Here is a 20,932-nt window from a genome sequence, read left to right as displayed (position 1 = left end):
CCTGGGTTGAATATAATGAGACCATGCAATACGCACTCACATTTCTTTAAGCATCTGTTTAATGTTATTGTTATTTTTTTATTTCATTATTTCACTGCTGTGTCATGCCACTTTAATCACTTCTCTAAATGTTTTCTGTAGTCACATGTTTTTTGTATGCCTACATGTTAATAATAAATACTGTGAATATTAAATCGTGAGTCATGACCTCTGGACTGGTTTGGCTGTGTCAATGACACAAACGTTCATTTATGGGCAAACGTCATGATAGTTTGACCTGAAACCTTCCTAAGTGAAACTATATCTGTTGCTACAAACAACTTTATCAATATATGAAAGGCTTAAAGGTTTGGAAAGGTCATTAAAACAGTGTATATTTAATATTTAAAATAATAATTTAATATTTATCAACTATTTATCTTGTTTATCAAAGGTATAGGTATCTGTATAGTAGTTTCTATTGTTGTTTTTGTTTGTTTTTTATTGGATTGGTTTAGTTATTTGAGTTAATTGGGTTTGCAGGAGAAACAAATGGCAAATGAGACCTTTCTTGCCATTAATTTCTATCAAATATAAAAATGTTCTAAAAATGTATAGACAGAGAGTCATAAAAGTATTTATTAAATATTAAATATTTTATCACAGTTATATTAGTGCTGTCAAACCGATTAATCACAGTTATCACATCTAACATAAAAGTTTGTAAATATGTGTGTGTATATACATATATACAGTATGAATATATATGTGTATGTATATACGTATGTATGTATGTATGTGTATATATATATATATATATATATATACATACATACACAGATTACATACACGCATATATATATATACAAACAAACACAAACTTATACACAAACTTTTATGTTAGATGCGATTAATCGCGATTAATTGATTTGACAGCACATATATATATATATATATATATATATAGTATCACAGATTTTACCTACTGGCCTAGGCCTAAATAAGTAATTTCTCAGTTTTATGTGCAATCATGGACAGGTTTGGAGTGAGTTAGATCATTTCATTTGAACGAAACAGTACTATATGAGACCATAACAGGAGTCATTGTCATGTTTTATGACTGAAACTGGCCCCAATGTGAGAGAAACACACCCTGATCATAAAAACTGAGCTGATAAGAGGGTCTAAAGGACGTGAGCTGAGCTAGTCGGTGCAGAACGAGCAACTTTCTGGCGGTTAACTACGACGAATTACAGTCAAATCTGAAAAATAGCACGATGAGAAGATCTACACTGTATGTTCTGATGCTGGTTCTGGGGTTTGGTGGCGTCTCTGCTTTAAAAGAGGGTGAGTTCTGACAGACCTGGGATTTTTGTCTTTTCCGGAGTTATAATACAGAGTGCTTGCTTTACAGGAAGTGTCACGGGGAAAAAAGGGTATAGGATGTACATTAAAAGTTTTCACTCAGAAATTGCTGTTCAATTTCACAAATAATGAAAGAAATGACAAGTGAGATTGAATTAAATGGGAAATTTCTAAGTAGAACGATAATTTTTTTTTTGTTGTTGTGAAACGTACTTCAATAATCTTTTTTTTACAACTTCAAAAAAATCTTTTTTACAGTGTATTCTGTATTAAAAGTATTGTATAGTGTTAATAATTCTAATACAGATGATAATTCTTATAGACATCCTGTTGCATGAGTTTGGACACATCTATTCTTAACAGAAAAATAATTTAAGAACTAGAATTTATTGTTAGTAATACGCATTTGATCAATTTTTTTTTTTTTTTAATAGGCCTATGTTTATTTTAATAGGCAAAATAACTATCCTAACCACAACCTATAAACACACTTATCAAAGCCACACATTTTACCATATTTTAAGGTTAATAAAAGGAAAGTGTAAACAGGTTTAGGCTTTTAAAACCATTCACAATATGGACACATTTATGCCTAATATACTGAAAACAGTTCCAGTTGAGTTGTTTGCGTCCTTGTTTTTTTTATATATATATTTAAATTATCATAAAAAATATATATATATATTTCACGCATTTAAGCAAAGGCCTCTAGATAAAAATTTTGTTTTAAATTTTCAGATGTGACGTTTCAGGTACACCCTTTGATGAGATATTAATGGATGATTTGTGTTTTCCTCAGGCCCACAGTGCACAGACGCCAGAGATGAAGGAAAAGGAACGGAAAAGAAGTTGCGATATTTCTATGATCCCCAGACACAGTTCTGTGTGCCTTTCTTCTTCAAAGGAGGAGACGGGAACAGCAACAAGTACGACAGCGATGAAGAGTGCATGAAAGCATGTTCTCCTAAAGGCGACCAGATCTACCCGAGTGACGGTAAAACAATCACCGAGTAAATACCGTATTTGTTGATTTTACGATGTTTAAACGATGTTTTATTCTTCTTTCCCTCATGTTTATCAGACACGGCATGTTCTCTGCCAAAAGACGAAGGCACCTGTTTCGCCATGCTCCCAAAGTATTATTATGACAATGAAGAGAAGAACTGTCGTATGTTCTTATATAAAGGTTGCCAAGGAAACGCAAACCGATTTGATTCCCGAGAGGATTGCCAGAGGCTGTGTCTCGGTTAGTTCAAGTCTCTTTTCACCGTTTTTTAATTTATAATCCCAAAATGTTGTTGAAGTTACACTAAATTGAAGAGATTTCATCTCAGCTCAGATGAGTTGGATATGGAGGAGTTTAAGAGGTTATGGTTTAGGAGGAAACTGCAGCTTTACCGAACTCAACGGCTCTGAAATAAACTAAACGCTATTGGCTATTTAAAAAAAAGGGGAGGAGCTGTTCGATATGAGAAAAAAAAAAAAAAAACGTGAAAATATTGTCAAATGTAATTTATTCCTGTGATCAAAGCTGAATTTTCAGCATCATTACTCCAGACTTCGGTGTCACATGATCCTTCAGAAATCATTCTAATATGATGATTTGCTGCTCAAGAAACATTTATGATTATTATCAGTGTTGAAAACAGTTATTTTAAATTGTAACAGTATTTCACAATATTTTTATTACTGTTTTTTTAATCAAATAAATGCAGACTTGGTATACGGTTATCCAGACCACATGTGATGACCTACCCCAACCCCGCCCCTAAACCTACCCGTCACTGGGGTTACGACCATAGACCATATAGACCTATTTTTTACAGTCTATGGTTACGACCAACCAAGAGCGGTTGTGGTCACGTGTGGTCCGGGTAACCGTATAGTACCGAGGCTTCTTTTAAAAACATAAAAAAATCGTACCGATCCCAAACTGTTTGACCAGAAGTGTATGTATAGCATATATATATATATATATAGAAGATAAGATACTGTTCTGTAAGTTCCCTCTGTGACACAAGTTCTTTCACATCAACTGATGCAAGTCACTGAAACTAATAAAGCATAATTTTTAATGTTAAATAAACACATCGAGCCACAGAGAAAAAGAGGATGTCATAAACATCACTGCTATACAATTAACTTTACAAGTAAACTGGGCAGTCTAAATGTGAAAATAGTGATCAGATTTCAGCAAGGACGCATTCAGTCGATCAAAAGTGACAGTATATACATTTTGCTAAATAAATGCTGTTCTTTTGAAGTTTCTATTCATCAAAGAATCCAGAAAAAAACTGTTTTCAACATATGATAACAATCATAAATGCGTTTTGAGCAACAAATCATCATATTAGAATGATTTGTGAAGGATCATGTGACTCTGAAGACTGGAGTAATGATGCTGAAAATTCAGCTTTGATCACAGGAATAAATTACACTTTACTATATATTCACATAGAAAACAGTTCTTTTTATTGGTATTGGTGTTCAGCGATTCAGTGTGTGTTGTTCTGCTGTCCACCAGAGGTCAGTCTGCTCAGACTATCCTGATCTCACTGACTGTGTGAATGTGTTTTTCCAGCGAAATCCGGACGGCTGTTGCAAGCTGCAGATATGCCAAACCCTGATGAGAAGAAGGGTGCTAGTGCAGGTACAGTCACTATATATATATAATGATTATGGTTGCTTCTGTTGTGTTTTGGCATTAAAGGGCCGTTGATTTTAACTTTTATTGTTAAAACTTTTATTGAAATGTCCATGAACACATTATTATTGTGTCTATTTCCTCTCTCAGGGCTGATCGTGGGTGTTTTGGGCGGGATTGTGTTTGTTGGTGCTCTTATTTCTGCTATCGTGATGTTTGTGCTCCATAAGTAAGTATGAAGTGATGGAGGTGTTAACAGCAATAAGTCATTTAAAGTCATTTTAACCATGACTGAGAGTGTCTCTGAAATGTTTCTTTTCATTCATATAGGAAAAGCAAGAAAGCAGAAAGGAAGCAGGTGCCGACATCTGATATTGAAATGAATTAGATCTTTGTTCACAACATGTATCTGTAAATATGTTGTTAGTGCTTTTATACCCTTTATACTAGTCATGTTTGAGAAGTAACAGAACAATTGGGTTTAACTGATACATATATAGTGTCCATGATAACTTTTTTTTTTCAGAGTAGAAGAGTTCAGCAGTTACATATAAAAGCAATCCACCTGTTTTGTTTCATATGACAGTAGATACCTGATGTTTGAGTTTCACAAATGTACCTGATCAAATGTACTGTACTTAAGATGATGTATGATGTAACCAAAAAATGGCCTTTCTGTGTTCTATATAGTTTTTTTAATGAGAAATTGATTTAATACAATAAATCAAGACCAAAAAAAAAGTTACTGTTTTTCCCTGTATTTTAGTTTAAAACATTATTGTGCAAATACAGAAGCGTCTAACCAGACGTGCAAATAGCTATAGTATACATAGTATAGAAAATAGTTTTAGTATTTATATATATATAATTTATTTTAAAGTGGTGCATGTTTAAAGATGCAGATGGTGAATCAGTGCAAATATACAGTATAAATAAGAAAATACACAGTATACAAAAAGTTATTTGGTAGTAAATGATGTAGAAATGACAGTGCAAATACCATGATAACGAGATTGCATTAATTCAAGTGTAATTGGCCTGTTCATTTATTTTGGTCACATAAGGCCTGTGACATCATTCACAACATTCAGAGAGGAGCTGTCAAATTTTTTCCACTGAGCTGTCAATCACATGACAGATACTGTAAAGTTATAAGAATCATAAACCATATTGCATAACTGAGATAAGTGTGTATGACCCATAATATCCACCAGATAATGACGTGTGGAACAAATTGCAAAGTTAGAAATCTCCCACTGAATAAATCATTGATCCTCATCTTAATATCCTGATTATCAACCAAAACAATGTTTTCTCCTTCTTTTGAATTTAACTACAACAGTGTTATTTTAGTATTAGCTATGTTTATAGCATTTATTAATATTGAATTAGCTTTTATTTTTACATTTTTCATTTCTTTTTAATTAATTTATTTTTGTTAATATCTGCTTTTGTCATTTTTATTATTTAGTATTTTTATTAGTATTAGTTTAATTAGTATTTATAAAGCACAATAAAAACAACAGTAGTTGACCACTGTGCTGTACAAAACCATGCTAAAAATTACCTACATTCTTCAAAATATCTTCTTTTGTGTTCAGCAGAACAGAGAAATTCATACAGGTTTGAAAGGACATGGAAGCTTGTTTCCGCCACAGAATAAATAAAAAGTAAAAGATAATTGCGACTTTTTATCTCGCAATTCTGGCTTTTTTTGACTTGCACGATATAAGGTTGCAATTGCAAGTTATAAAGTCAGAATTGCATAATATAAAGTTGCAATTGCGGGAAATAAAGATGTAAACTCGCAATTCAGATTTGTTTCTCGCAATTCTGAAAAAAAGTAGGAATTGCGAGAAAAAAGTCAGAATTGCGAGTTTATATATTTATTTCTCGCAATTGCGACTTTATATCACGCAGTTCTGAAAAAAAGTCTGAACTGCAAGATATAAACTCGCAATTCGGACTTTTTTTTACAATTCCGACTCTTTTTTTCTCGCAATTTTGACTTCTTTTCTCATAGGGTTAGAGGTAGGCTTGGTCGCGTGATATAAAGTCTCGATTGCGAGTTATAAAGTCTAATTCTGAGGTAAAAACGTTACTGATAGAATGTTTTTTCATAACATTGACATTCAGTGTTACCTGGGAGACACCGTAATATATGGACAACTGCTTTGAAGATACTTTATGGAGTTCAACACAGCCCCAGTCCTCATCCACTTTCATTGTAGGCCTATGCCAATGGAAATGAGCAGTGTCATCATTCTGCTAATTATCTCCATTTGTGTTGATAGAAAGAAACGATATGAGAATGATTGATTAAATGATGGTGGACTTTTAGGTGTTGAACCCTTTTCACATTTCTGGGTTTCTCAGAATCGGATGTCGTCATAGTTGGGTAAACTAGGTAAACTGGTCGTAAATGGCTGTTGGGTAAACGGTCGTAACACCCTCACAGCAGCGTTAACTAGTTTTTATTTTTTATTTTTTTATAATTTGATGGAAAGGTAATAAAATACAAAGTGTAGAGTGATAAATATACATCATTAAAAAAAAGGAAAATATAAAAAACGTTGCAGGATTTACGATGCTGATGATGACGACCGTTAAAACGCGTCTTCACAGTCTTTGAAAAGGGTCCATGATATTGCGAGGAAAGGGTTAATGAGAGTGTCTATTAATGAGGGCGGGGAGAGAGAGAAAGACTCAAGCAGCGTTAAGAGAGAGAGAGAGAGAGAGAGAGAGAGAGAGAGAGAGAGAGACTCAAGCAGCGTTAAGAGAGAGAGCGATAGAGACGCGCGCGTGCGCGCACACAGAATCAACTGAATCAGACACTGCTGAAGTGAGCGACCGACCGTGGATATAAACACGAGCTGTTCTCTTGTCATGCGAGACGGAAAGATTTGACAGTTAGAAGTTGACTTACAGTATTAGAGACGAAAGATGGAGGCAAACCTGCCTGAAGATCTGGCGAATCTGTCAGAGCTGGACGAGAAAAGTTTGCTGGAGGTTTTGACTGGACGTTTTACACAGAACCTAATCTATGTGAGTAACGTTAAAATACTCAACTTCAGACGGGTAAAAAGACCTGTGTAAAGTGTGAGGTAAACCAGCTATGTTCAAGGTTTATTATCTAGAGATTATAAAACAATGAGCTCTTGTTCTCTGGGACAGTTGTTGTTCCCCCACTGTATGTAAATGCTGCTGCCTGAACCTCATTTACGATCATTCTAACGTTAAACTGATTTAACTGAATTAATATGTATTTTTATGTATTTACAGACCTATATAGGAGACATCTTGGTGGCTATTAACCCATTTAAATATCTTTCAATCTATGAAAAACAGGTAAGAATGTGTTTCCTTGGCTTATATAGATAGAAAACGCAGTAGAAAACGTGTAAATGAATAATTGAACTGATATTTTGACTCAAATCCATTTGCAGGTGTCTGAGCGGTATAAGTGCCATGAGAAGAAGTCTTTGCCCCCTCATATATTTGCTGTGGCGGATCGAGCATATCAGTCCATGTTGGGACGTCTGGCCACGGGACCCCAAAACCAGTGTATCGTGATCAGGTTTGTGTTGCAATTAATTCACCAGAACCAATGCTTTCTCCAGGAAAGGTTTCAGTTACTCTATACGGACGTATGGTGACGCGTGTCAGTACAGTATGAAATTCCTTGCCCAGTCATGTTTGTTTTCATCCCATGAGACATGCAGAGACAAGAACATTCATTTTTGGCATATCAAATAAGGCTCCTCGTGTCTGTTTCATTTGTAAACACAAGCAGAAATTTTATCGGCATGCTGTTATTGTATAAACTTGGGTTAGGGTTTAGTTTTATCCCAAATTTGAGACTGAAGGCACACCCTTCAGTTCAGCCTGTTTGACTTGAGTAACTTTAACACTTATTCAGATTTGGGAGTTAATCAAACTCCATTAGTCAAACAAATCTGTCCTGTATAACCTTTAAACGTCACAACCTTCAGACTTTGCCAAATCATCATTCTAAGTTTGTCTTGTCGAACTAGTTTCAGTTTCGTCCTAAATGATACTCACCTTGAAAGTTTCAGATGGGTATTAGTTCTTACTATAACTCAATAGTATAAATGATAGCTGTACTCGTTACTGTGTCCGGTATCATATTTAAGGTTTTTTTCTACGTACAGCCTTCCTCCGAGACTCTGCACTGCTGCTTTACCATTAGAGTAGTCGGCTTAATGTATTTTTCAGAAATGGAGCCTCCTGGTTGATTTCTCAGATGCATTCTGGGCATTGATTGGGAACGGGGCAGTGCTAAAGACAAAAAGTCTCTAGGAAACAGAATTGCTCTGATTACGTAAACCGTAAACCCTCAACCCTCAATAGAGCCCAATGGTGTCGTCACCCCTAGTGACCATACAGCCGTCCATGAATGAGACCAGTACCAGTGGAGGGAGGCTGATAGTCTCCCAGACAACAGGGAAAGAATGCCTCTTATGCATACAATGACAAGGCAAGACATAAAAAACAGCCGTAGAAGAATGCTTGTTTCATTAGTTATTAATAACGCTGCTATATTTGGAAAGCAGCTATATAGTAGCTCCCCAGATTGTGATTATTTGGATGTAAATTGACGAAAATATTGATTACCTTCAGGTTTTAGTTTGTGGGTGAATCTCCTACAAACTGTCAAGAACATGTCTGGATCATATATATATATATATATGTATGTATGTGTGTGTGTGTGTGTGTGTGTGTGTGTATATATATATATATATATATATATATTTTTTTTTTTTTATTATTATTATTATTTATTTTTTTATATATATATTTATTTATTTATTTATTATAAATAAATACATATATACACATACACAAATACATATATATGTGTGTGTGTGTGTATGCATTTATAATAAATATATATATATATATATATATATATAAAATTAAATAAAATTAAATAAATAAATAAATAGATAGAATAAATAAACATTTTATTCTGTGTATATCAATAAATGTATTTATGTAATGGTTTTTGTTACTAAATTTAATTTATGCTACTGTAAAAAAAAAAATGTTATTGAGAATTGTAAGGCAAACCAAAACATCAGTATGTGTTGCAGTATTGAGAATTTGAAATTCTTAAATAGCATGATTCAATAAAGTCAAAATCTTTTCATTTTGTCTGTTTTTCTTTGCTCTTGTGTCTAGATGCACTTGAGTTACCCTTTTGTAAGACTGTCCAATGGCACTGTAGCCTTTGCAACACCATTATACTAACAGTTTCACACGTTGTATCTGTTTGTCCCGCAGTGGTGAGAGCGGCGCGGGTAAAACCGAGAGCACCAAACTGCTTCTGAGACACATCATGGAGCTGTGCAAGGCCAACTCTCAGCTGGAGCAGCAGATCCTGCAGGTAAGTCCTGTCAGGTGCATCTGCCAGCCTTCATTTGAATAAAGCCACCAGGTTTGCACAGATACATCAACGAGACGTGATGCGTGTTGAGATTTCCCGCTGCGTTCAGGTGGTCGGGTGTTTGATTTACAGAGAGGAAGTTGAAACTGCACCCCACCCTGCTTGGTGTGTATGTGTTTTAAAGACACATGTGGTTTCTGACATATTCAAATGGTGGGTACATGGGGTGTGTTTAATTTGTTTGCTATAATGTGTTTTCGGGAATGGCTTAAAGAGTCCATGAAATCAGAGATTTGTGGCTTTCAGTCCATGTTCGTTATCGTTCATGTGCATGCTAGTGTGCTCCTAAAAGTTGACAATTATGATTTAGCTAGTGGGTGACCATTATTGATTTAAAAAAAAAAAAAAATGTATGGCTTAGACAGCAGGGTTGCCAATATAAAGTCTTACATGATTTCACACGGTTTAATTTAAATGAAATAATTTGCTGAATGCTGACGAGATGAGAACGTATTATAGCCTTTGCTTTTCTATTACTAATAATCGAAAAGAAAACGCTATAACTGTTGACTTTCTTTGTTTAACAGCTCTAATAATTTATTAGACAGGATTGTTAAACAGCAGCCGGTAAACGTAAGTCATACGGAGAATGGACGTTCAGAAGTTTTCAAAATAAAAGTCCCACACGCTGTCAAATTAAAAGCTTCTGACACATCAGCCAAGCAAAAAACTAATTAGCTGATACCAATAAATAAAAACTGCCAAATATCAGCCGATATATCGGCCTTGACACTTGGACTGTTTTATCCGATCAAATGCGGCCTTATAGTAGCAAATTGGGTTATTTTAGGCTAGCGACAATTATTTTATTTTTTTAAAGGAGCTAGCTCTTTGATATGTCCTTCTCAAACTTTGTACATAAATACTCAAGCGGTTTCATATGGGTGCGACTGTGATATATTCTGACCGTCTGTCTGTAATTTGAGGTTTCGGGTTGGTTTGAGGAACAGATGTTCACGTTTTGGGTTATTTCTGTTTGTTCCTTCATCAAAATGCAGTTTTTCCTGGTTCGGTTTAGTGTTGTGATATGATATCATCTTTTGTTTTGCCTTCTGATCCTCCCTTTATAGGTCGTACCTGATACTATGAAACACATTTCCTTGTTTTCATGCTCACAATGAAATTTATATCTGCGGCAATGTACACATTACAAAACATCCAGTTTCCATTGCACTTTCCATTGCATGTCATGTACTTCTGGTTTCAACAGCAGGTTGTCTAATTTGTCGATTACACAATATCTTTTGGTTTGATTAGTCGTAACACCAGATGTAAACTAAGATAACAATAGAAGTTTCTCGTGTTGCTTCAGATCATTGAAATGGAATGAATTTGCTGACATTATAGTGAGATGCACTTTCAGGAAGTGAAATGTCAAGTTCTTAAAAGGTTACACACATCATGTCCAGTTCTTGACACACTTGACTTTTTTTTTTTTTATAGCATAATTTATGAAATGAACTTTCTCACTTTTTGAGAAAAGTGTCTTCTGTAATCTCATGATGATTGAGAAAATTCATGATGGCTGGTTATTTTCAAACCCCACAAAAGTCTTAGTCTTTATAGTTAGTTCCCATAATTGTTGTGTTTTTTTACGGCCACCCCTCGTATATTTTCCCTGCATGTTCATGATCTTTGTTTGCCGAACCGGCAAAGAGAGTGAGAAATATATGCCATCTTTTTACCCTGGAGTGTTTAATGTGCAGTCAAATGCAATTTAACACAGTAGATCTACTTTACATAAGTTTACATAGATCTACCACTTACATAAACAAATTAATGTTGTCAGAATGCTTTAGGTTTTGACTATGGCAACCTTAAATTGTCCAGGAACGTTAGTACAATGTTCTTAAAGACGTTCTACGAATGTTGACTTCTTGTTGAAAACGTTTTATCTCTGTACCGTTTGCATTATTTGAACGTTATAAACAATCATTGTGGGAACTATTAAAAAAGTTTTGGCACTCATATCAATCATTGTGAAAATTCTTATGCTAATGATACTAAAACATCAGGATGCTCTGTTAACATTTAAGTTTGAGCGTTTAAGTGTTTCCTAAACACTTCATTCGTCTGCCATTGGTCAGACAAATAGGTACTTGGTTAAGCCAAGATTTTGACATGTCTGAGCACTGACTGCCAAAGTGTTCACAAAGGTTCCCAAACCTTTACAAATGTGTATTAACATTTTCCCTTGTCTCACAGTACTCTCAGTGAGACCGGATGTCTGGGGGAGTTCAGAGAGAGACATTTGAGAAGTTTAGGAAGTGACCTTGACTCTAGAGAATTGCATCAGCCAGAATGGTTCATCCACCAGTGTGATTCAGGAAAATCTTGCTGTGATATTACCCGATCAATGTGTGATGCACTTTGACCCCCGTTTGCGCATGGAGTTGGCGATCTTTGCTCGATGTGACTTCTCTTTTTTTTTGCACATATGCTTCCTTATAACACATTTCAACATCCTGTCCCTAGAATGTGTGAGGTGCTTTAAGATTTAAGACTCGTATCGTGAAGAATATTTTCTGTTTTCATACTGTGTGTTTGCATGGGAGGTGTGTGTGTGTTTGTGTGCAAACTTTGTTCTCGCCTCCTAAAGTGGAATAACTAGTTTTAGGATCTCCAGAACAAAGCTGAGATTCAGCAGTCAAGATTCCCAGTTTTCTTTTGCTGTTGGTTCATGGCCAAAGTTGTCAAAATGGTCCCAGAGGAAAGTCTTATTGCTCTTTCATAGATCAGAATAGTTATATTATGAATACAATTATTCTCAGGTAAAATTAATCCTAAAATTCCTTCCTAAAAACAAAATTAAAAACAAAAACAAATGAGTCAATAGTTGATATATATAAGAGTTATAGAATTATAAAATCAAAAGATCATTTGCTCTTGGGAAGAATTTGATGTTTAAAGGGAACACAGTTTAAAGGGTTAGTTCACCCAAAAATGCCTAAGCAACTACCACTTTCAAGGAGCAGAAAGGTAGTAAAGACATCATTAAAGTAATCCATGTGACTCCAGTGGAATAACCTCAATTTTATGAAGTGACGCGAGTGTTATGTTTGTTCAGAAAAACATAATTTACCACTTTATTTACAAAATATTAATCTCCGACCTGCATTCACACGACAGCGTCTACTCTCGTGTCAACACAACTCGCATGTGTCGTAGTGCTCTCGTGAACGTGCGTTGGAGATTCATATTTCGTAATAAAAGGGGTAAATCATTTTATTCTGCATCGCTTCATATAATTGAGGTTAAACCACTGGAGTCACATGGATTACTACCATTAGAATGATGTCTTTACTACCTTTCTGGGCCTTGAAAGTGGTAGTTGCGTAGACTGTCAATGGGGGGATAGAAAGCTCTCAAGTTTCTTCAAAAAATCTTCATTTTGTGTTCTGAATATGAACGAAAGTCTTATGGGTTTGGATCGTGTCGTGGATTTTCCTTACGCACCTGACTTAAGTTTACCCGGGGCGTCTCCAGTCGACACCCAAGCGTCTACAGTCAACACTTAAAAGGATACTCCACTTTTTTGGGAAATAGGCTCATTTTACAACTCCCCCAGAGATAAAAAGTTGAGTTTTACCGTTTTCGAATCCATTCAGCCGATCTCCGGGTCTGGCAGTACCACTTTTAGCATAGCTTAGCATAGGTCATTGAATCGGACAAGACCATTAGCATCTCTCTCAAAAAAATGACCAAAGAGTTTCGATATTTTTCCTATTTAAAACTTGACTCTTCTGTAGTTACATCGTGTACTAAGACCGACGGAAAATGAAAAGATGCGATTTTCTAGGCTGATATGGCTAGGAACTATACTCTCATTCCTGCGTAATAATCAAGAAACTTTGCTGCCGTACCATGAGTCTAGCAGGCGTAATGATATGACGCAGTGCCTGAAAATAGATCTAATAGGTTAGACAAACTTAGTCCCGGTCACGTTGGAAGTTACTGACCTGGGGACTATTTTCAGGCGCTGAGTCATATCATTACGCCTGCTGGACTCATGGTACGGCAGCAAAGTTTCTTGATTAAATGATCTTTTAACATGCTTTAAAATCATCTAAAATGATTTTCGGTTTCTCATTATTTTAAGGTGTCTTTGTTACAGTGTAATTGCTCATTATTTAATTACTCACCCTCATGTCGTTTAAGATCCGCGAAACTTTAGATCATCTTCGAAACACAAATTCATATTTTAATTAAATCTGAGAGATTTCTGTCCCTCCATTGACAATCCACGCAACTACCACTTTGTAAAAAGTTCATAAAGGGATTGTAAAACTAATCCATATGAATTGAGCGGTTTAATCCAAATTGTCTGACGAGACTTGATCACTTAAATGATGTACAGATTGAATAGGCTTTTATTAAACATTGATCAGCGTATATAAACAGAAGCTCAACCGAAACTGGTGGGAACAAACCTCATTGTTTTTGCAGAAGTTCAAATGTGCTGCTTAACATGTGAATGAACCTCATTGGTTCTCGCATATCTGATGTGCACGTTTTGATGAATGTTTATATGTGAATAAAAGCCTGAATTAAAACTGTTCATCATATAAAGTGATTGTGTCTCTTCAGAAAGTTTGGACTAAACCGTTTTATGATCTCTTTATGAACTTTTTGTGGTAGAATCTCAGCTTCATCAAAAATACAACAGTTTATAAAGGATAGAAATACAGAACACTACAAAATAACATGACATACTACTCATGATCATTGTGTCAGTCTTCTCGTATTTGATTGGTTCAATTTGTGCAACACAGCATCCACCCACACACTCTGTTACTGGCAAAGCAAATTTAGATGTTAGAATCGTCTGAGTCAGAAAAAATCATCAAAATCATGGGGTTGGTAATTCAGTGTCATTTCATCGTCGATTACTCAATATATCATGATACTATTAAATGTAGAATAACTGTCTAGCCAGGAAATCTTTAGAGTTTCCAGTCTTGTTGAGACAACAACCTTGCCAAAAAATACTGCTGATGCATTATTATTTTCAAATGTTAAATGTTAGGCCTGTAAAGAGAAAGAGATGTTAGGTTATGATTAGTTTTTTTAAATTCCCACTACAAACGACATGAGGTTGAGGAGTAATTCATTTTTTGGGGGAACTGTCCCTTTAAGACTCATTTATCAATCTAACGTAGAAAGATGAAATCACCTTATGACCTTATGCTGCCAATCCCATCGTACGAATTATAGTACATTGATAAATGTGGCGGCTGAAAAAACAATCGTCATTTGAATATCACACCCCTAAAAAGTCACGCTTTAAAAGCCTCGCCCCCAGAGTTTACAACTTGGGAGAAACGTTACCCGGGCAATAAGAGGAAGAAATTTCATGAAAGAGAAATTGATCTAACTCCAAAAAACCTGTTAACCTGCAAACAATTATATTAATTTATATGTATATTCAATACCGGTAAATAAAACATTATAAACACTATAAGCTAGGCTATTTTCTCCTCACTCCACAACAAATTCTTCACATTTATTGGTATTCAGAACAGAACAAGAATGAAAAATAAGTAGTTATAAATTGTTAAACCAAAATAAACTGCGCGATCAGTTGGATTTAAGAAAATAAAGAAAACAAATACAATGCATTAGTGTGTCACAAAAACGAGCGTAGCTTATAATACTTTTTTTTTCTTCCTTTTGTTAATCTGTTAATTAATTAAGTGAAATATAGTGTGTAGTCCTATTTACTTTATTCCTTTTATATAGGACTAGTTAATTTTATTCAGTTTTTATTCTGCGCTGCAGGTGCGTGATGTGACGGTGTGAATCCTCATGTTCGGTTGTTTATGCTGCTAGCTAAACCCCTGAAAAAAAAACATTTGTGGTGTTTTTAATGGGTCATAGACACCCATCTATAATTTTGATTTGACATAATCTAGTCGTTTAATGTTTAATTATTTCATTCAAAATTGTCTCATTACAATTCTCCGCCAGATTTATGCTTCACGCTAATTCAAAAACTTGCGTACATGAGCTGAGACCTGGGGCCGGTTTCACAAAGATAGACTTTGACTATGGCTTAGATAGAGTAGATAGTCAAGACTTCAGACAGACATCTAAATCAGACCGTTGCACAAAGCACTTAAGACTCTGACTATCTTAAGTAGGACTACACTGCAATGCATTCTGGGTAAAATAAGACACTTTTCAAAGCAAAAAACATGGCGGATCGAGCGGAAAATATGTGTTTGTTGGAGGAGTATAACAGTTACAAGGACATTTTACTTGGGAAAATTACCGGAGAATGTAGTAACAAGAAGAAATGTTTAATTTGGAAAAAGATTGCTACGACCATTGAGCGGAGCGTTAAAGACGTACAGAAAAGATACAAAAACATGGTACAAGATGCCAAAAAAGAAATATTTAAGAGGAAATATTCCCTTCCCATAGCTCTCTCCATAACGTCGTCAGCAAACCACAAATTATGAGCCATTTCCCCTTTCTTTTGGCTGTTTGTAATGTAACTGATTGTTACTGCTGGTTGCCAGTGTAACATAAGCCCTATTCGCACGGGATTAGTATTACCTAGGGACCTTCTGTAATTTGTAATAATCGCAGAGGTCGTCTGTGATTTTTATCCCGTGCGAATCTGCCATGTCTGTAAAAATGTCTGTAAAAATTCCCCCGAAAATTACCTACCGTATTTCGGCCAACACAGGGGTCCTCTGATAATACCAGTCCCGTGCGAATCCCCATGTCTGTGATTTGGGCTGTTTTTCTGTGAGCCTATCGTTTCCTAAAGAACGTAATAACCATTATGGGCCGTTTAACAGTCCATTTTACGTCTGTATTAAAACTATATTAACAATAAAATCTCTCGATATGCCCTACTCCAATCCGATTATAGTTTTTCTCCAATAAAAACTATGAAGTGCTGCAAAAGAGAAAACAAACTACATTAAAGACGTGATCCGGAAGCTCAACTCGGACCGTTGTCATGGAAACGTCAAATTAAGCATTTTGGCGCAACATGGAAGCTCTTTTGGAAAGTTTGGACGCTTTTTGTGGTAACTTAATCTGTATCGTGGAGCATTTCTTTGTCTCACACGGCCTCTAAAGACGTCCATCCTGTAAGTATCTCAAGAAAATCAAAGTGTGAAAGAGTAAAAATGATATAAAATGAAATAAACCAAATAAAATGAATAGAAAAACAAGCATATCGCGACCTTTCGGTATTTATAATACCTTCTTCAGGCAGGCTTGTTGTAAATATGGACAAAGAATAAAAGAAAAAGAAGATATATTATATATTTATACAATAATATGATATTCTATATCTATAATATATATATATATATAATATATTTCTCTAATAAATTGGTTTTAAATACTTTTTTTTTTTTTATTGCAATACTGCAGCGCGATCTTCGTTTCAGCACGTTCAGCTAGTGAAGTGTGAATGGGTGGGCGCACGCTGTAAAGTCCGTAAACTCGAGGGAATTACGAACATTTATTTGCCCGTGTGAATGAGCCACCAAAAACACAGACGTCAGGGGGTAATTTCTAAATTACAGAGGTCCAGGGGTAATACTAATCCCGTGCGAATAGGGCTTTAGACCTAAGTTTGCCTGGGGGTAAGGTGTCACATTTTTTCAGTCTTTATTTTTGTGAAGCAGTCTAACTTGCATTTGACTAGTCTATGGGCAAATGTTAGACTTGTCTAACACTATAGACCGGTCTAAAATAGCTTTGTGAAACCGGCCCCTGACGTGAGATTTGATCACAGCCACTGCTCGCGTCCATATTAATAAATGCCAAGTTTTGTGTGGAAATAGCTGTACGCCCAGCTTTCTGTCATACTTTATTTTTATAAATGAGGCCCCCAATGTTCCTCAACAGTGTTTACACGCTATTACATTTTTGGTAAGAAAACTATGAAAACAAAAACAAATGAAAGCATTGAAGAGAATTGATGTTGTGACCAAAACGTAGGCATTCTCCCAAACAACTTTTTTTTGGTGCATTTGTTCTTTTTTCTGTTTAGATTCTGCCTAACATGAGTGTGTCTGATTGTGTTGAAATAGGTGAATCCACTTCTCGAGGCCTTTGGAAATGCTCAGACGGTCATGAATGACAACAGCAGTCGCTTCGGGAAATATATCCAGCTTCGCTTCCAGAACTCTTCAGGTTTGTAAAGAGATAACACACTTCTCTCTGACCGGAATGGATCATATAACTTGGTAGCTTCCACTGGGTGTGTTTCTTTACCAATAAATCAATTCAGTATTCTTCGATTGAACATTAACTTGAATTTTGACGTCTTTGTAGTCAAAGGGGCCAAAATCAACGAGTACCTCCTGGAGAAATCCCGCGTGGTTCACCAGGACGAGGGTGAGCAGAACTTCCACATCTTCTACTTTATGTTGGCGGGCATTTCCATTGAGGATAAAGAGATATATGGCCTCCTGGATCCTACGCACTACCGGTGAGTCATCTGTGATGTCATGCATTCTTGAAAACAGGATCAGCAACATTGTTTACGACGCATGTCATAGATTAGCATTTTATCCATGGTTCAGTTTATTGGAGGTGTGTCACACGTCGCCTCCTACTGAACTATTTGTGTCACGGACGGCATGTTCCTAGTACAGTGTTCATTGTGTAAAAGGTCGATACAAAATCGTCGATATTGTCAGATGATACTAAGATCTGATTGGATGAGCCAGGTTTGAAGCTACACAAGGTTGTGCGTTAGAGTGGAAAGGATTAAAATATAAATGTTTACATTTTAGACCGTTTTTAAAGCTATTATAGCTTATAAATTGTATTAAATGTAACTTTCCATTTGTGTTGGAGGTCAAATATGCCCCCTATTGGTTTTTATGCAAAACTATGAAAAAGAGTCATGTTTTTACATAAAACCTCTATAGTAGCTTGTCAGAGACTAAAAATATATAAAATATGAGAAATTATGAACTCATATTGTGTTTGAGGTTTCATTTAACCCAAATATCTTTCAAATTTGCTGCACAGACACAAAATAAAAACATTTCTTTGTTTTTTTATTGTTTTGACTGGTATTTTCACACTGAATGAATACAACTTAGTATATATAGTAATATTAATTGTTCTTGGTTTAAAGGCATAATTTGTACGATTTTTGTATTAAAATATCCTACTAGCACAATGTTAGCACATAGTTTTGTTGGCTTGTGTACTTGCATTATCCCAAATGTTTCCAACAATGTTTAAATCCAGAGAAATCATCTATTTTTAACCATTGTACCGGTCCGTGTCATTGCGTCTCCTGTCCTGACATCACATCCGCATCGCATCATCCCCAATTTTCGGTTTTACCTCTGTAGAAACCATGGAAAGACCAAAGACGCTTTAATATATTATGTTTTATTAGACAGGTGAGCAACTGTTCAGATACTTTTATCGACAGGAAAATAATCGTTGTTAAATAGCTCAACAAGTTTTGTCTTATTGTTTGAATCTCTTGTTTTCTTGATTTACTATCAACATGTTTGTACCCAAAAAGTAAACCAGATATCACTATTTTGTCATGTTGCTAACATAGTATAATCAGAAAGAGCTTTATTTGTAGTTACAGTAATACAGGATTTTCTCTATCATACAATATACTTTTAAATTAATTGCATGCCATTTAGCAGCACAAGTCATCCAGGTTTTATTAATATGATATTCTAATATCAGTCTAGCTTACTGCAGTGTACAACAAGTGTCTCATAGCAGCCACAGAGCGAACGCACAGTGTAACGTTATAACGTAACTTTCAACACAATCAACTGTGAAGTAAAGTAAAACCGTAAAATTCGTCAGATAAAGTAGATAATTCAGCACTTGCGGCTATTTTTGAAATATGAAATAATAATATTAATGAAATAAAATAATGTGAATTTAAGTGATCAAATGTAACTTGATGGAGGCGGGAACCGGCAAACGTTAAATGTTACTTTAATTGTAATAGACATAAACATCAAAACGGCAAACAAGCATAATTAAAGGGGTGATGAACTGAGAAATCAAATTTTCCTTGAGCTTTTGATATATAAGAGATCATCATACTGTAATAATATCCTGTAAGTTTCAGAACTGAAAACTACCTTGTTAGTCCAATAAAAGCTTTTATAAACATCAGGCTCAGCAAACGACTCGTTTTTCAAAGTGGGGAACTATGACGTCAAAGAGGATAAAACACCGCCTCCACAAAAGAAGATCAACGCCTACTTCAACACGGCCTGTTTAGCCCCGCCCACTGATTCGCCCAAACATGCTAAATAACATAGGACGACATGATGATTGCTAAACCGGATCGAGCTACTTCCAAGCAATAAACATGCTGTTTACTAAATATTGTGCGTGCCTGTTTGTGGAAGAAGACAGTCTGCATAAGCTTCCTTCGGATTCCAGCATGGTTAAACTTTATTAAATCAGTCAATCACAATTTCCCGACGGATCTGCCAGCAACATGTAAGTAACCATGTGTATTCTAATGCCTGATCTGCGATCAGTGATTTCTGATGTGTAATTATTCAAGTTCAGATATCTTTCTCTTAAAATCGTTCAATACTGTTTATGCATCAGTGACTAAACGATCAACTTCACATAATTTCTCGCAGTATTATGAAAATAATCTTTTTTAAACTGTTATTAAATTATATACAGAAAGCGATCAAAGAACGATCCCTTTCCATTCGCCCAAGCTGTCAATCAAACAGCACAGCGCGAGCCGCGAGAGCTTATCTGGACACTTACCAAACTCGTGATGAAATAATGACACTGTTACACTACACAACGAAGCTCTTACTGTGTATTCACATCGTGTTTGCATTGTGATTTGGTGTAAGCATTTGTGAGAGTGCAAAAATTGCGTTGCAATGATAAGATCTTTATTCACGCGATCAACAGACTGTCTGTCATCTGCTCAGTCAAAGCTCATCATGCTGCAACCTTTCATGCGATGTAATAGATTTAAATATAATGCTTTAAACGATACTTTTCACGATTTGTTAATCTCGATAGCTGTAATAGTAAAAACGTAGTAAAAGTTTTCGAGAGAGTTCATGTAATACTAGCTATTTCATATGCAAGCATGTCAGCCAATCACAGCAGTGGGCGTTTGCACTGCAGTCTCACAGCAGACACGCCCCTTAAAACGGAGCGTTCAAATCTGAGGCTGAAATCAGGCTTGGAAAAATGGCTTTTATTTATAAATTATGACAATTTTTTATGTAAAAATCATACTAACATTATAAGGGCACCCCAGGCAACATTATTAAATAATAAAACAATCCAGTTCATGACCCCTTTAAAACAGCAACGTAAAATGTCCCACAGAAGGTTGCGAGCCGAGCGGGAATTTCAGTGCAACGCTTTACCACACGCTTTCAGTTAACGATCATATAGTGCGAGTATGGCCTGCCTTCGAGATGTTAGTAGCTAAACCGAACAACGGTTTATGATAAAAGTATTAAACG

General features: G+C 35.5%; 2 protein-coding genes across 2 annotated transcripts in view; both read left to right on the top strand.

Moving 5' to 3' along the window:
* The first annotated feature begins 1,174 nt into the window (after positions 1-1,174).
* On the top strand, positions 1,175-4,702 carry tfpil (tissue factor pathway inhibitor-like). The gene is made up of 6 exons (XM_084400839.1): positions 1,175-1,326; positions 2,144-2,338; positions 2,426-2,590; positions 3,926-3,994; positions 4,139-4,217; positions 4,319-4,702. The coding sequence occupies exons 1-6, from the start codon at positions 1,257-1,259 to the stop codon at positions 4,374-4,376; spliced, it is 636 nt and encodes a 211-aa protein (XP_084256965.1). The 5' UTR covers positions 1,175-1,256; the 3' UTR covers positions 4,377-4,702.
* A 2,040-nt stretch (positions 4,703-6,742) lies between these two features.
* Positions 6,743-20,932, top strand: part of LOC311284871 (myosin-IIIb) — a 40,626-nt gene continuing 26,436 nt past the window's right edge. The window contains exons 1-6 of the mRNA XM_084400115.1: positions 6,743-7,033; positions 7,271-7,336; positions 7,435-7,565; positions 9,293-9,395; positions 17,513-17,615; positions 17,757-17,913. Coding sequence (XP_084256241.1) covers positions 6,932-7,033; positions 7,271-7,336; positions 7,435-7,565; positions 9,293-9,395; positions 17,513-17,615; positions 17,757-17,913 — 662 coding nt within the window. The 5' untranslated portion in view covers positions 6,743-6,931. The remainder of the gene's footprint in view (positions 7,034-7,270; positions 7,337-7,434; positions 7,566-9,292; positions 9,396-17,512; positions 17,616-17,756; positions 17,914-20,932) is intronic.

The sequence above is a fragment of the Rutilus rutilus genome (genome assembly GCF_951802725.1).
Source record: "Rutilus rutilus genome assembly, chromosome: 25".
NCBI classification, from domain to species: Eukaryota; Metazoa; Chordata; class Actinopteri; order Cypriniformes; family Leuciscidae; genus Rutilus; species Rutilus rutilus.
The sequence above is the reverse complement of the archived record's forward strand: the minus strand, read 5'-3'. Positions and strand labels throughout refer to the sequence as shown.

What these genes read in the sequence shown, in the direction of transcription:
- tfpil (XM_084400839.1), top strand. Translation starts at nt 1,257, where the DNA reads ATGAGAAGATCTACACTGTATGTTCTGATGCTGGTTCTGGGGTTTGGT. An exon ending in TTGCCAGAGGCTGTGTCTCG is followed by an intron (nt 2,591 to 3,925) that starts GTTAGTTCAAGT and finishes GTGTTTTTCCAG; the next exon opens with CGAAATCCGGACGGCTGTTG. An exon ending in GAAGAAGGGTGCTAGTGCAG is followed by an intron (nt 3,995 to 4,138) that starts GTACAGTCACTA and finishes TTCCTCTCTCAG; the next exon opens with GGCTGATCGTGGGTGTTTTG.